Source organism: Ascochyta rabiei, chromosome 1 (genome assembly GCF_004011695.2).
Source record: "Ascochyta rabiei chromosome 1, complete sequence".
NCBI classification, from domain to species: Eukaryota; Fungi; Ascomycota; class Dothideomycetes; order Pleosporales; family Didymellaceae; genus Ascochyta; species Ascochyta rabiei.
The window spans coordinates 2,429,489-2,444,850 of NC_082405.1; the positions used below are offsets into that span (position 1 = coordinate 2,429,489).

General features: G+C 52.8%; 4 protein-coding genes across 4 annotated transcripts, besides 3 other annotated features; 1 reads left to right on the plus strand and 3 right to left on the minus strand.

Moving 5' to 3' along the window:
• Window positions 1-1,445: 1,445 nt before the first annotated feature.
• On the plus strand, window positions 1,446-3,202 carry EKO05_0000715 (uncharacterized protein; the record flags this gene model as incomplete). The annotated part of the gene is made up of 5 exons (XM_038937042.2): window positions 1,446-1,461; window positions 1,514-1,641; window positions 1,695-2,116; window positions 2,167-2,404; window positions 2,456-3,202. The coding sequence occupies 5 exons, from the start codon at window positions 1,446-1,448 to the stop codon at window positions 3,200-3,202; spliced, it is 1,551 nt and encodes a 516-aa protein (XP_038803258.2).
• Window positions 3,203-5,690: 2,488 nt separating this feature from the next.
• Window positions 5,691-5,730: a tandem repeat.
• Window positions 5,731-6,334: 604 nt separating this feature from the next.
• Window positions 6,335-7,117, minus strand: EKO05_0000716 (uncharacterized protein; the record flags this gene model as incomplete). The annotated part of the gene is made up of 2 exons (XM_038936922.1): window positions 6,335-6,808; window positions 6,872-7,117. 2 exons carry the CDS (start codon window positions 7,115-7,117, stop codon window positions 6,335-6,337), a joined length of 720 nt encoding a protein of 239 aa, XP_038803260.1.
• A 678-nt stretch (window positions 7,118-7,795) lies between these two features.
• Window positions 7,796-7,852: a tandem repeat.
• A 201-nt stretch (window positions 7,853-8,053) lies between these two features.
• Window positions 8,054-11,262, minus strand: EKO05_0000717 (uncharacterized protein; the record flags this gene model as incomplete). The annotated part of the gene is made up of 5 exons (XM_038936410.1): window positions 8,054-8,887; window positions 8,939-9,817; window positions 9,868-10,329; window positions 10,394-10,666; window positions 10,723-11,262. The coding sequence occupies 5 exons, from the start codon at window positions 11,260-11,262 to the stop codon at window positions 8,054-8,056; spliced, it is 2,988 nt and encodes a 995-aa protein (XP_038803261.1).
• A 333-nt stretch (window positions 11,263-11,595) lies between these two features.
• Window positions 11,596-11,628: a tandem repeat.
• A 1,206-nt stretch (window positions 11,629-12,834) lies between these two features.
• EKO05_0000718 (uncharacterized protein) lies at window positions 12,835-15,264 on the minus strand (the record flags this gene model as incomplete). The annotated part of the gene is made up of 2 exons (XM_038936758.1): window positions 12,835-14,044; window positions 14,318-15,264. The coding sequence occupies 2 exons, from the start codon at window positions 15,262-15,264 to the stop codon at window positions 12,835-12,837; spliced, it is 2,157 nt and encodes a 718-aa protein (XP_038803262.1).
• Window positions 15,265-15,362: the final 98 nt, after the last annotated feature.

Genomic DNA, 15,362 nt, shown 5'->3' on the forward strand with positions numbered 1-15,362 from the left:
CTGGAAGACGAAGGGGCGAGTGCGTCGCCAAGATGTGGCTATCAACATAAAATCAGCTGACACGAAGACACAACGACTGTTTCAACTCGGATGGTGTAGAACACTAAAACCGTTACCACTGTCTAGTCCATTCGAACTTAGATTTCTAAACTATTTAAGGGTCATTCCTGGCGGGTAATCTTGTCTTGGAGTTTGCTCAAGTGTTGTTGGGCGCACCTTGATGCTGAAGAAGGTGTCGTCTCGAGGCACGTTCCGTATACCAAGGACGCCACATCCACACGGCGACCATACTCAAGAGAGCCCGCCAAGCTCGACCGTGCGTAGAAGCTGGAGAACGTATCCGCGGCCGGTGCTGACGACGCTCACTTGTCGCTTGCAGTCCCGCTCCCGTTCAGTTCGTCAGCTACTGTCAGAATCTGCCAAGCACGCGGAGCTAAAAGCATCAGTTTTGGGCGCCGGATTATTCTCGTACGAATCCCTGAGGCTGCAGACTCAGGAAGCTGATTGTGTGCTATTGGTTCATAAGGTCTATTTCGATGAATCAGCAGGCGGCCAACCCAGCCACTGTGTATAGAAGTTGGCGCTCATAGCGCGATGATGCTTCTGTTCATGCAGGTCGTACTGGCTTCGTACATTACTGTCCCTCGACTGGAGCTGCGGCCCCCACAATCTGAATCCCAGTTTGCAAGGCAGAGAACAGTTGAACCCGTTCAAACAAAGACTTGCACAAGGAGAGACTCTCGTTCAGGTTGCATCTCAAGAGAATGAATCGAGGGCGCAAGTCGAGAGGACTAGCTCTGAACAGCAGTGGGCTTGTCGTTGAGAAAGAAATGCCAACCTGGGCCACCCGTTCACGAACGGTCTTCCCCGCACTTGCAACTACGTCGCGGGGTAGCGCCATTGCTGATCTGCCAAGCTTCACCACAGATCCCAGCACCAACAGTCCCACCCACCAAGAATGCTCTTTCTTTGCTTCGACATTCCCTACCTATCACGATCGCTCCTCCTTGCCAAGACGCAGTCAAGACATCACCTTGTCAGCAGCCAAGCTGCTAAACCCCAGGTTTCCTGCGATAGTCCATGGTGTTATCTGAACAGAGAAGGTGACTGGCATAGTATGGCACGATGTGTAACTCTCGTGCATCTCACCCCGCGTTGTATGACTCGGCAATCGTGGAGGGTAGTATTTCTGAGGCCGATATGGCACGGCATGATGCACATGGGTAGAAGAGAAGATGATATAAGAGTACTACATCATGTGTCTATTGCGTGCACAAGCTTCGCTCCATTCAGCAAACGCTTTTGAATCCCTCAAACCTCAGCTTTGAACACCCCTTTAACAAGCACTCCCTGGAATGGGCTGTTTCACCACTCATGCATCTGGCACGTTAGATCCTCCGCAGGTGAGGAACTGGCGCCTCCATGTTATCGCTTGTATTGCCTCGATGTCGGCCCTAGCCAGTAAGTTGTCGCCATGGTACTCAAGAGAGATAGACACTAACAGCCAAAACAGTGGGTTACGACACTGCCGTCATTGGCGGCACTATGGCCCTCGACTCGTTCAGACGCGACTTTGGGACTGTCAACATCCCTCAGACTCAGCGCGACACGATCCAGGGTAACATCGTCTCTACTTTCCAGGTATGTGAAGACCCGCATATAGCATAGTCATAGTCAGTAAATAACATTGTCAGGCTGGCTGCTTTTTTGGCGCTCTTCTCGCCTTCCCACTTGCGGAAAAGCTCGGTCGAAAGAAAACGATGATCATCGCCTCGTCTGTCTTCCTTCTTGGAGGTACGTTGATGACGGCAGCACGTGGTAGCCTCAACATGATCTATTGTGGACGAGCTGTAGCAGGCTTAGGCATCGGTGCATCGTCTATGACAGTGCCTGTTTACATTGCCGAAATCGCTCCACCATCTGTTCGAGGTCGACTCATTGGCATCTTCGAGATCGCCTCCCAAGGTGGAGGCATGTTGGGATTTTGGATCAACTATGCCTGTGATCGATCGATCGATGTCAATAGCCAAGCTCAGTGGACCGTTCCACTTGCCATTCAGCTGATTCCTGGTCTCTTGCTTCTTCTGGGCGTCGCTTGGTGCCCTGAATCACCTCGGTGAGTCAACTCTAGTCGCAAAGTACAGCTACATTGCTAACAACCTGCAGATGGTTGGCGCGTGGCGACAACTTTGAAGGAGCTGAGAAAATCCTGACAAAGCTTCGCAACCTTGACTCGTCCCATGCATACATTCAGCACGAAATGAGCGAGATCCGCGCACAAGTAGAGGAGCGCAGCACGAACCGCATGAGCAAGAAGGCGCAGTTCAAGAAGCTCTTCCAAAAGGGCGTACGGAACCGCATGGCCATCGGCCTTGCTCTCATGTTCTTGCAGAGCTTCACTGGAGTAGGTCGTCACGTCAAACTTCAATGTCTACTTATTGCTAACCCAGACTAGGTCAACATCATCACCTACTACGCTCCCCGAATTTTCGAGACGCTCGGTATATCTGGGACCTCGCTTAAGCTCTTTTCCACCGGATTTTATGGTATCGCCAAAACCCTCGGCATGTGCACCTTCACCTTCGTCGTAGTCGAGCGTGTAGGTCGCCGCAAAGGCCTCATATGGGGCGCTGCGCTCGGCTGTATCCCCATGTGGTACATAGGCGGTTATGTCATGAAGGCTGACCCTGCTGCCGCCGCCGCTGCTGGCAACATCAACCGCGATGGCTGGGGCTACCTGGCCATGGTTTGCGTCTACGTCAATGCCTTTATCATCTGTGCAACATGGCAAGGAATCACCTGGACATACGCCTCAGAAATCTTCCCTCTCGACATCCGTATGCTTTGCGTCTCGCTCACCACCGCAGACACTTGGCTTGGATCCTTTATCATCGCACGAAGCACACCATACATGATCAGCGATCTAGGGTATGGCGCTTACTTCTTCTTCGCCTCCATCTTAGTTGCCATGGGAGTGTGGAGCTTCTTCTTTGTTCCAGAAACGAAGGGTGTCACGCTTGAAGAGATGGACGCATTGTTCTCGAAGCCCATACACAAGGCTGTGTGGGCTCAGATTCGTGGAAAGCCTTTGCTCGTTGATGAGGACGAAGCTGCGCGAGGCAAGGGTTTGAACACCATAAAAGAGAAAAATATGGGAATAGAACATGTCGAGAGCGTGTCATATAAGAGAGATTCGATGTAGACCGCTTGTGGTCCGGTTCGAGTGATCACGGCTTGGCGTGGCCGTCTGCAAAGAAAGGATGCAGCTGCGCTAGTCGACAACAATACAACACTCAATCCGTCTCAGTTCTTCTATATGCTGTGACCACCTTGAGATACTCGTCCTCGCCTTCTTGCGTGGGCCACCGAAAGTAGTGGCTTCCTTTGCGAGCTGCTCTCCTTCCTCCTCAAGATCAATCATTTCCAGATTTGAATATTCAGCGAAAAAAAGTCCTATATCTGAAATCGTCCACACTCGGATATATTCAAAAGTGACTATATCAATGGGCTGTGGTGGTGCTATCGACCAAGCGAATTGCGCAATACCTGGCGTTCAGTCGGCCAATGACAATCACCTGCCGAGGCCCTTCACCATCGACGCGAACCACTCTCAGACCGCGGAGGACGGGATCGCACTGGAGGGATGCGGTTCCGAACTCCTATCTCATAAATCATGGAATCGCTTATATCTAGACGGCGGCGCGTTGCTGATGCGCCGGCTGACCTCTGTGTAGGGCATGCTGTCGGGCACCTGGAATCGCTACCACCAGACATTCGCAGCACCTCATAATATCCTCCGTCTTTCTGCAGAGACAAAATCCAAATCAGTTCGGGACACCAGCAGCACCCGTGAAACGATGTTGCTGATTCAACCACGAAAGCGCACGCATGCTATCTGCGAGCAGTCGATCCCTCAATCGCACCAGATCTCAGAACCACAACCACAGGAGAAGGACTTACCGCACGATGACTATAACGATTTCTTCAAGAGCGAGATTACGACCATGACCCTGGCGCAGCTCCAATCGATCAACCTACTTGTCTGAAACCGTATGCAGATTAAGAGGCGGTACAACAGTACACCTCTTCGCCGTATCATTGCTCGTCAGGTATTGGAGGACGTTCCTTAGGCTACTTCTCGGCTGGAGTCGGACACGTTCAGCCAGACCGATACACTCGTGCACACTGAACTACACGAAGAGAAAGAATCTCAAGAGACTATACAGGCTCGTTACAACAGCACGCCTCTCCGACGCATTCTATCACGACAAATGTCTGCCGAACAAGAGCGCGTCAAATTATTCAGCTCTGCTTCTAAAATCGCGAGTTACGAGGCGGAAACGCCAGAAAACTGGAAAGCGAGGTACAACGACACTCCACTTCGCCGTATCCTTTTACGCCAAACCTCTGGAAAACAGCACAACGAGCACGAAAACACCATCAAACAGGACTGCTTTACCGCCCAGAGAAACTCTACATCAACACCGACTCCGCGCAGTAACACACCACTTAGACGCATCCTCTCACGCCAAGTATCCCATCACACTATAACTACAAAAGATGACGACGAGCTGTCTGAGCGCGCTGACTCTGTCATCTCCCCGTCTTCATTGGTCCGCTCACGAAGCACTCAAGGTCCCGCAACTGTACATTTGACTTCGGAAGACCAGATTCGTGCCTACCAAGAAGAAATATGGAGGAAGTCAGCTACTATCTCATCTGTGGGGAACTATCAAAAGCAGCTCCAAGAACAAGAGAAACAGGGGCTTTCAGCCGTCCAGATTATCGTCACGGAACTCACAGCAGACACGAACAGATCGAGGAGATTTATCGTCGATTCAAAAGGCAGCCCACTGAAGCGAATCTTGCAGAGACAGAACAGTAAAGACTGGAAGGCGCCGGCGAGGGTGGCTGCTGTGTAGTATTGCGTTCTTTTCCCTTGCAATATGCTAGTCGATGTCGTGTTTTTGCTCACGAATGTTTTCTTCTAACTATTGGGTGAGAGTGTTAGATCAAGGCGCTGTACGAGACATTAGCTTAAATGTACACCCTGGGTAGAAAAATTCCTTCCGCTAGAGCGTTCACAGCAAAAGTCTCGTTTCCTTGTTCTAAGGAAGCAAGTTTGATAGTGTGCAGTAGGTGTAAGAGCAACCTTCCATAGCAGATTGGATAGGCTGCAGTCTTGACTTGATACCAACTGTGACTATCGGGTAATATTTGAAACGATTGGCTCATCAACTAAGCACGCGAATCATCTTCACAGCCTGCGACTTGCATGCTCTGTTTCTTCAAATATTGCTGACTTCACAACCTGCAACGTCCCTTTCTCAGGTAGCAAAGGGAAGAGCAAACAAACGATTTTGCTGTTAAGTATTCAATATCCTTCAAGCAGCCTAAAAAAGTACAGTAACGCTGTATAACTAAGCAACGTTGAAAAGCACTGCGTGTCTTTGCAGGCAAGTCAACAAACAATAGTTTCATAGAGCTACTTTGACCACCTCCTAAACCTTAAACAGATCGAGCGTTATCTTCTTCATCTGCAGTTAAACCTCTACCCATTTTGCTAGATATGTATAAGTCCCTGCAACACGACTCGCAAAACCAAGCACCACAGAACCAAGCCTCAGCCTCAGCCTCAAGATGAAAAAGCCTCACGGGTTCTTCCAACATCGAACAACAAGAGAATCCTTCTCCCTCCCCTCCTTCCTCTCCACCCACATCTCCACTCCAAAAGCACCACAGCCAGGACAGCCAGAACAGCTCGTGATACCGGTAGCAGGTCACGCTGCAGCCACCGTTGTTGCTTGCCTATGCCCGACCTCTCCCTGCCCTCCGACATGCACCTCAGCAGCCCCAACTCCCAGCGTCCTAGAACTAACCACTGGCCGGAGAGAAACTAGCCCTTCGCAGCGTCCATCCTACATGAACGGATTGCGCTAAAGTCTTAGACTCCTGGCAACCTGACAGGGCTTGCGGAGATCTCTTTGGACCACCCTAGCATACATACACGGAGTTCCCGCTCGTATGTATCGTTTCCTGTGACTCGAGAGTACAATTTTGTCAAAAAGAAAACGCTAAAAGAAGAGTTGTTAATGATGATATAGGTTTTATATTGGCACGCAGTACGCTGTGTTAAATGCATGCGCTAGAGTAGTATCGTGGGGAGGGAGTGTAGTGGAGTGGGACTTCGGAATCAATATCGTTGAGGACTTGATCGAGTATGGGCCTCGATATAAGGATTTAGTAAACATACAGATAGGTTGAATTCATCTGGAACTACTGCTTTGCATAAGGTAGTTCCTTTGGAAGTTCAAATTCCGGCTTAGATCAGCATTTACTGTCGGCCAAACTGCCCTCCCTTGGGTGGTTGTGGCACGCCCTGCTCTCCAATATCCTCCTCGCCACTCGTCTTCCCGCCACTAATCTTCGTTTCGGTGACTGGCCCTGTCCTCTCCCCCAAACCTCCAGCCTCTGGTGGGCTCTTCGTTCCCGGGCCGCCTCTCTTCTCCCAGTCGTTCCAGCTACCCATATACTCGCCGACGTTTGTGTATCCGGCCTGTCGCGCAATACCCGCCGCGGCTCTGCTCCTCACGCCTGCTTTGCAGAAGAAGACAACTTCTTTGTTAGTTGGGGGCTTCGCAAAGCCAAATTGGTCTTGAAATTCGGAGGCGGAGAGAAGAAGTGCGTCTGGGTGGGAGGTAATGGGGAGATTGATGGCGGTGGGGATAGTATTGGCGTCGAACTCGTGGGGTTCGCGGACGTCGATTAAGAGGCGGGAGTCAGAGGGGTTTTCGAGAATGGATAGGATCTGTGTGTTATTAGACGATGTGGTTGGCGCGTAGTGAAATAATAATGATGGAGGGAAACATACGTCGTCAAATTCGTACAGTCTGCCACGGCCATCTGGACGCTCAGAGATGTATCTTCTCTGCGAAATCTGACCGGCGATGTTGATCGCTGACTGCTTCTGGAAGCCACCGATATTTCTGGGGGTGGTTGTGAGGTTACGCAGACCCATGTTTGCTTCTTTTGCGGGTAGTACGAAAGTGCGTACGGCTGTTCGCTGCGCAGTGCGGGCACCGAAGCGCAGGGCCATTAATGCGGTTTTGGAAGTCATTGTGTGTTTTGAATCAACTCAGGTCGTGAGTATGGTATCGGTTACTATTCCTATGCAATTGAGCTTGACGACGAAAGTTGTCCTGGTGCTGGGAGCTCGACGCCAATGACGAAGGAGTGGAGCTCAAGCTCGGATCTAGGCGAATTATCGCCGACGTCACTCCTACGCTGCCACTGCACGTGCACGGCCATTCCACTGTTGTCTTCCTAAGACTGCATCAAATCCCAAAGTCATAGTGGAAAGAGTTTAAACAAAGTGGGTACATACGAGTCTGCACGTAATTTCGTGAACTGAGAAGATTCTTGGGGTTGGCAGATTCAAATACCTCGTACGTTTGCTGTCCGTTCCTGGCAGGTAGCTCATCTTTATGACGGAGATGATAGACATACACAAGTTGCAGTAAGCAATATACGCTTTTAGCATGGATAGCAGAGTCTTTGAGACCTAGAGATATATAATATAAAAGCATGTATGTGACGTACACGCACCATTGCTCGAATCTGAGTACCTATTAACTCGTTTACTGACAAGACTTCTGACTACGGCCGACGTGGATGTTAACGTCTGTCATCACACATTCAAGAATCCAAAACATAGGCACAGCAATTCAAGCAGCAAATTGGTATATTTCTTTTTGCGCCGAGGGGGAATCATCTCAAGTACCACAAGCGCCAAAAGACAAAAACAGCACAAAGCCTAGCAACTAGACAACAACGACAACAGCAACGATAACAATGATATAATGCGCAGCACTCGAACACCTGCCAAAGCAATGTCGCTTTTACACTTGTTCGCCAGTATAGAGAGGGGTATAATTCTTTTATCGTTTGCGTGACGCGTGTGCACCGGACAAACGCGTAGCTGGACGGGGGTATTCTTCGTAATGGTATGGCCGGCGCAGAATATCAAGTAGAGTGGTCGAGAATGGTGTATCATTTAACGAGGAGGCCCAATAGGGGCCGGGTATCCAGATGCAGAATGAGAAGTACTGGGGCGACCGCTGTCCACGGAGCCCCGCGGGTCGTACCTGGGAGTGACGTCTCCAGGCGCCGCGGAAGAAGAACCAAAAGGAAACTTGGATTCGTAACGGGGTGTTGGCATAGGTTGAGGCCAACTGTTGGCGTGGTGCTCGTCATCTGCGAGGTTGATGCCACTGTCGTTCCAGGGGTTGCGATAGCTACCGGTGGACTCGAGGCTAGCAAGGGATGCCTTGGAAGCATTGCTGGAGGCATGCTTGAACAGAGATCCGGGAGAGTTGGTGTTCTTGCGTCCGTTGAAGATGGATGTGAAAGAAGACATACTACCTGGCTTACGAAGGCGGTCGAGCATGCCAGGAGGACGAGTTGCATCTTCGTCACCGAAGTGCGAGCGAGTAGGAGAATCGGTGCTCTCAACGGGTGGCTCAGCTCGCTGGAGCAACTTGGACTCGAAGAAGGGCAATGAATCTTCGAAAGAATCGGACTTGGGACGTGGGAGATTGCCACTGATGGTGTTCGCATCCAATCCGTGCACGACAAGGTGGTTAATCAAGAAATCAAGTGCATCCTTCAGTCCACCAGCGTTGTTGCGGGTGAAGTTGAGGTGGAGCGTCTCGATTTGCTGCTCCTTGCCTTCGACAGTCTCCGTCGTAGGGTCCTTGACGCGAGCGTCAACAACATGCTGGGTCTCGAGCTTGTCAAGGACTTCGGTCTTGAACTCGGCGGAGCGCATGTGCTCAGAAAGTTCTGTGCTGGAAGGGAAGGAGAGCTCGTGAGCTTCTGGAACCATGCCCTGTGGTTTGTTAGCCTTTGCTCTACTATCGAAAGTCGTGAGGAGACTTACCAAGAATTCATCAACTGCCAATGGCACCTGGTACTCAGGGCCAGAGACAGTGACTGTGTCACTAGCTTCCTCGGTGCTTGGGAAAGTGATCTTGCAGTTGAACTTCTTCTCAAGCTCATCGATCTTGTCTAGACGAGCAATGAGCTCACGGTGGTAGAGACGGTTGATGTTGATAGTCTCGGAGACAAACTCGGCATCGGCTTTTTCAACCATGTCCATGATCTCCTGCTTGACAAGGTCAAGGTTCTGAGCGTTGCGAGCAGGGGTACGGCAGATGACATTGTCAACCTTGATGTCATCTTCCTCTTTGCCGAAGCCACCACGGTCCATGGCGTTGGAGAACTTGACAAAGACGGAATACTTCTTCATGATGCGCTGAATGTGCTGACCGCCAATGCCGATAATACGCTTGTGGTACTGATCTGGCACATGGAACGAGATGGCAGCAGGCATCTCCTGTTCGACAAGATCGAGACCGTTCTTGGTCGCTTCGTACTGTGCGCCACGTACTACAATGTAGAAATTGTACTCGTTGAAACCGTCAAACACGATCTGCACGCTGCTGTGGCTCATGATCTTGTTGATCTTGCCATTCTTCTTACCGCTGACGAACTCTTTGTGCTCGTTGGCAAGCTCAATCTTGACACTCATGTTGTACTGAGATTTCTTCACGAATGGGATGTTGCTAATCACCATCAATGCAGCCCTCACAGCATCGTCTGATCCATAGATGTGGAAGTTGAGCTTCTCAAAGCTGACTTCAGCACCTGAGTTGATGCAGATATCAGAGAGCATAGCGCGAACGTCAGCTGCAGTGGGCGGGCGCTGCGTAGGGTCAGGGTGAGTGATGAACCACGAGGCACTGTAAAATTGTCCAGCCTGCAAGTTGTGAGTATATGGGATCACGTGATCGAGGGCTTGCAACTTACGAGGGCCATCAGTTCACGCACTGTGCGCTCAACATGCAGGACATCAGTGCCCTGAACGCGAACGACACCTCGCTGGACACCGAGTGGTGGCAGCAGAATATATGAACCGTTGTTCTCAATGATCTTGCGCACTTTGTCAAGACGCTCAAGAAGAATGGCATCAAGCTTAGTGTCAGTCACCATCACAGGCTTCACGAACACCTTGGTGGACATGACGAGATCGTGCAGACGTTGCTTGGCGCGCAAGATACACTCCGAGTTCTCGCCTGTGATGTATACCAAGTCGTCCGGCCTTCGCTGTGCGCCTGGGGGGGTGTACCCGAACAACCGAGGGAACGGGGGCGGGAAGTAGATGGCGGTTCCTGTGGCAGATTCAATCATCTTGATGTTCTTGCGTCCGCGGCCGCAGATCAACGTATGCATGGTCAGCTCGAGCTTCATCGTGTCAACATATCGTTTCAGCTGCCGCGACGACGATTAGCATTCAGCGCGGACAAGAGCAGGCGGCCAGGCTCAGATGACTCACAATCTGATCAATCATGATCAACACGCGCGTCTTTGCGTGCTCCATTGTCTCCAAATCGCCGTAAATGGCGCAGCGGAGACGGGGGTCCATGGTGGAGTCGAGGTTGCCATTGAAGCTCGCAGACTCGATATCGGGGGTCTTGGGCATCAGCAGGAAGATGTCGGCCTTGGTCGTCTTGGAGATGAGATCGAGCTGGTTCAGCACGGCGGCCTTGATGTTCTGCGTGGGGCGGTCGATGATGAGATCCGAGTCGATGTCGACAAACGACGACCGCTGTGCCAAGTGTGTCAGCCACTGCATGATGATGACGCTTCTGCGCTGAGGCCTACCAGTGAGATGGGGGTCGAGTTCAGGATCTTGCACCGCATCGAGTTGACAATCTCCAGCTCGCCGGACAGGCACACGTTGGTGACGAGCGCCCTCAATGGCCCGCGCTGCAGGCCCGGCAGCGGCTTGGACTCGGCTGACACGACCGTGGCGGAGACACGTCCCTCGGTCTGCTCGCTCACGTCGCGGCACAGTGCGCGCAGGTTGTCGACGTTCTGGGCGTGTACGGGCAGCTTGTGCGTGGGCGTGGCCTCTGCCGTCCCTTCCGGCATGGTCCACCGTGCCTTTGCTCCGGGGCTCGCCCACATCATGTCGTCAGGGTCCGGCCCGGCGAGGTTGCTACTGAAGGGCACGTTGAAGCTGAGGTTGACCTGCGTGCCAGGCGGGATGACGGGCGGCGCCGAGGTTGCGGTTGGCGGGCGCTTGATCGAAGCTGTGACGGGCATCTCGTGGTTGGACCTCGAGAACGGGAAGCCGGCCGACGGCGTCATTTTCTCCCAGCCGTGCCGGGCTTGACCCGTGAAGTTGGATATCTTGTGCATGCTAATGGGAAGACAGGCGCCCTTGGGGGTTGCGGGCGGGCGGTGGTGATGAAGAGGGAGAGAAAGCAGTCGAAGCGAATGTAGCGAGCCATTCAGCAAGGCTGAGGCGTGACGGCCAATCGACGGCCAGCGCACGGCCCACCACCACCTCGAATCCTGGCATCACCACACCGCGCCCAAAAAGCAGCCCGTCAGCCACTCAGCCCACCGCTGGCCGGACGCACGCTTGGCCTGAAGCAACTGTCTTGAAGAGCCTCTCGCGCCGTTCTGTGTTGCCGCAGTGCCGCGGAGCCGTCCACGCCCTCTCGCGCCTGCCCTCGGTCTCGCGACGGCCACCCCAGCACCCCAGCACCCCAGCACCCCAGCGCTTGTTGGGCTGGCATTGGGGTTAGTGGGCGACAACACCACCCGCGGCTCAGTCCCGGTCACGGGCAGGTAACGCTGTGCCACTATGGACATGATCCTTCACTGCCCTGCTGCTTTGGTCGGAGGCCTCGTGTAAACACCCCAGTGACCCCACCTTGCCCGTTTCACCTCACTCGCCCACACTGTGTCTCTTGCAACCAGCTCTGTTTGACCTCTGCTTTCAAGCTTTGCATCGTGCACTCTCACCCCATGAGTTCGAGCCCAGTCGTCTAGACTGGTGCAGTCATGGCTGGCTGTATGCTTTGATGCAGGGCGCGAACGCCTGTGGTGACACCCCCATCTGTGGTGAAATCGAGGCGTGAGACCAACGAGACCGAGCAGCCCCCCTAACAGGCAAGTCGCGACTTGATCCAGGCACAATGTACGTACCAACGTGACTTGGGTACCTGCACGTCGATACGCATGGGCGTCATCTTTCTGGTGTGATTGCTGTGCACTGTCTGTCTGCTGTGGACGTACAGAGACTATGACGCACCTGCCCCTAGGCTCCCGGTTGCTGAAGCCTGCTGTCAGTCTGTCGAGCGCACCGATTGTGTTTGGCCGGACATCAGCATTCAGCTCAGTCATGGGTACGTACGTACCCGCCCGCCCGTATATGCTGACGTATACCTCCACATCTCCTATTCTCTGCATGCCCAAGGTTCGAATCAAAATTCGAGTTTGAGGCTGTGCAGGAGCTTGTGCTCGGAGAAATGGGGAAGAACGGCTGCACCTCAGCTCACCACGGCGTCATGGCATGTGCACCTGAACACGTTGCAACGTCCAACGTCCAATGTCCAGCTACTGTGCATATATAGTTTGCTCAGCGAACAGTCCTCAAAACAACTAGGACTGACTCCACGCCCAGCACTTACAGTAGCTCTCTGACGTTCACACTGCAGACCGCTAAGCTATCGATATCGTAATCGATAGATGATCAAGCCCACAAATATCCGGCCCCTCCGCAGTGATGTGCTGTAAGCAACGGTCCTCAAATCCTGTGGGAATCTCACGACTTCACGTAACATTGCAGTGAGCCTGTAGTGGTCGCTTGCATTGACTTCAAATTGTCGCCTAAGCGTACGTTCACAGCTGATAGCTAAACACCGTATATCTACTCCAAGCTGACGTGACAACAACCGATTGGGATCATATTTTACCCAACACTCAATAACGATAGCTTACATGTCGCGGCACAGCCGGATAAGACTCTGGTGCGACTTCAACAGGCCCTTCCTCAACATATCGCCGACTTTGAGGTGGAGCCATGACATATCGATCCGAAGCTTCTGGATGAGCGATGCTCACCTCACGATAACGAGGTTGTGCTGATGCACGTACAGAACCTGGTTGAATGCTTTCATGACGGACGTAGCCCTCAGGAACTTCCCTTCGCACAACCTCTGGGCGGACGCTGTATGCGCGAGATGGCATGTACTGCGGTGGACCCATGTCCTCGTATTGTGACACTGGCCGGCGCTCGATGAGCTCTTGAGGACGATATTCGACCTCGACAGGACGACGAGACGTCTCCCTTTGCCCATATGGTCGCGCGTCGACATGTTCCGGTTCGGCGGCCGCTAAATACCGCCGCGGTGGTGGTGGAGGCATTCTTTGTCCGATTTCATCCTCATAAATGTCAGACCGAGCAGGCGCACGCATCGTAGGTTCTCGAGTCACGGCACGCTCGTAGTACGGGTCAACTTCGATGCGCCTGCTAGGCGGCGCAGCTGATTCTCTCGCGTCGACGGGTGCTGCGTAGTATTTGTTGCCATACTGATCCACCACAATCCGGCGAGGTGGGGGCATAGGTTCGTAAATCGGTGATCGCGACCGTTCACGAATATACCGTGGCGCCATTGAGGCGCGAGTTGAAGGTTCGCGGAAGACTGGTACTTCCGGCCGATCTGCGTATGCATGGGATGCAGCGCGGATTGGACGATATTCTGGAGGGGCTGCATAGACATCACCGCCGCTACCGCCGGGTGAATAGGGGCGTCGAGCATACTGTAGACTTGCCACTCTCCTCAAATCCTGCTCTTGAGGTTGTGGCCTTCGCTGGGGTGCGTGAATCACAGTTGGTGAGGTCGGCTCGTCGTATTCGCGGTAGTAGACCGGCTGCATCCTGGTATCTCCTCGTGGCGACATCATCTCGATATCATTAGGAAGAGGCTGGAGAGCTCGACGTTTGCTAGGCTGCGACTCTGCCAATGGAGGCGGTGATTGAGGCTCCTCCTTGATGTAAGGTTCAGGAGAACGGACGACACGCTTGTTGGCTTGTTGTTCACGCCGTTTTTCCTGGCGCTTCTCTTCTCGTCTCCGTTTGCGAGGATTTTGTAGCGGCGGCGCTGGGCCTGACGGGCTATTACGGCGGGAGCTGCATAATGTCAGCCTATGTTGCTTCAATATAGAAAGGCGTCCAGGTCGCGTGATTGTAGGGCCCAATCGTGTTGATCAAGGAGGCCTAGATGTGCTCCATGGTTCCAGAAACGAAACGGTTTCGCTGCTGAACACTCGTGACGGGAGGTCACCAATGTGCAATGTCAAAACCGTTACAGTTGGAACGGTGAAAAGCAACAGACTCAGACACGGAAATCTGAACATTGAAAGTACCCACGGAAAGAATGATAGAAAGAAAAAATGCTCATACCCGTTTGCATCGCCGTTGCCAAAGCCACGGTCTCGTGCTCGACCTCTACTAGGCTCACTGGGGCCGATATCAGCCGGAGGTGGTGAGTAATCCTCCTCGTCTGCGTCATCCCCAAGATCAACCTGCTCTGGCTCATAGATCTCTATATCATCGGTTGGCTCATAAGCTTCCTCGTCAAGGTCGATTACAGTAGGCTCATTAGGTCTGGACTGATCAAGAACATGCTTCACAAGCTGTTTTCCCTGAGAAACAAGTGACCCTGTGGCATCAGCAATAGAGGTTTGGTTGACATCAACATCTTCCGAAGACCAACTGTCTGCTTTGCTAGAGTAGTACGAGTTCTCGTCAAACGATTCGGCGCCGTCACTGTTGTTAGTTGTAGGCTGTAAGCCAGACACGGGCGGCACGCGAAGATGGGCTTGGATCAAGCATTCCTCCACATTGAAGTGGGCCTCGCGCTCCTCATTGTCATTGCCTCGACCCTTCTTGTCGAACTGGTCTTTCAGAAGCCGTTCTATTTGTTGTCGCTTGAGCTGCAACTCTGCCCTGATCAAGTGGTCAGACTTGGTGAGCAACACCGGGTCGATGCCAGAAGATGCGGACTTGGCAGAGTAGGGCCGCTGTATGGGCTGGGTAGGGGAAACAAACTCGTGTGCTTGCGCGGTCTGTTGTAGCGAATTGTCTGGGCGTGGCGGGAACAGCTGCGAGGCGCCGGTGCCATTCGCAATGCCGTTGGTCGAAGGCCTGCTGGGTGGTGTGGTTTGCGGCGGACGTGGTGCAACCTGTTCTATTACTTTGGGTGGAAGATGTATACGCGGGTGTTTGCTAGCAAACACATCGTCGCGTATCTGCAGGATCTGCCTCAAGAAGTCGACCTCGCGATGAGCCTCTGCGGATACCACACCTGTACCGTTGATGTGCGGCAGTGCAGTCGCAATTGTCGACATTGCGCAGCTGGCACGCAATTCGCCTTTCAGAATCCACAGTGGGGGCTTGTGTCAAGCCGACCAACACACGTCGATACTCAAAGGTCGCAGATGCACAA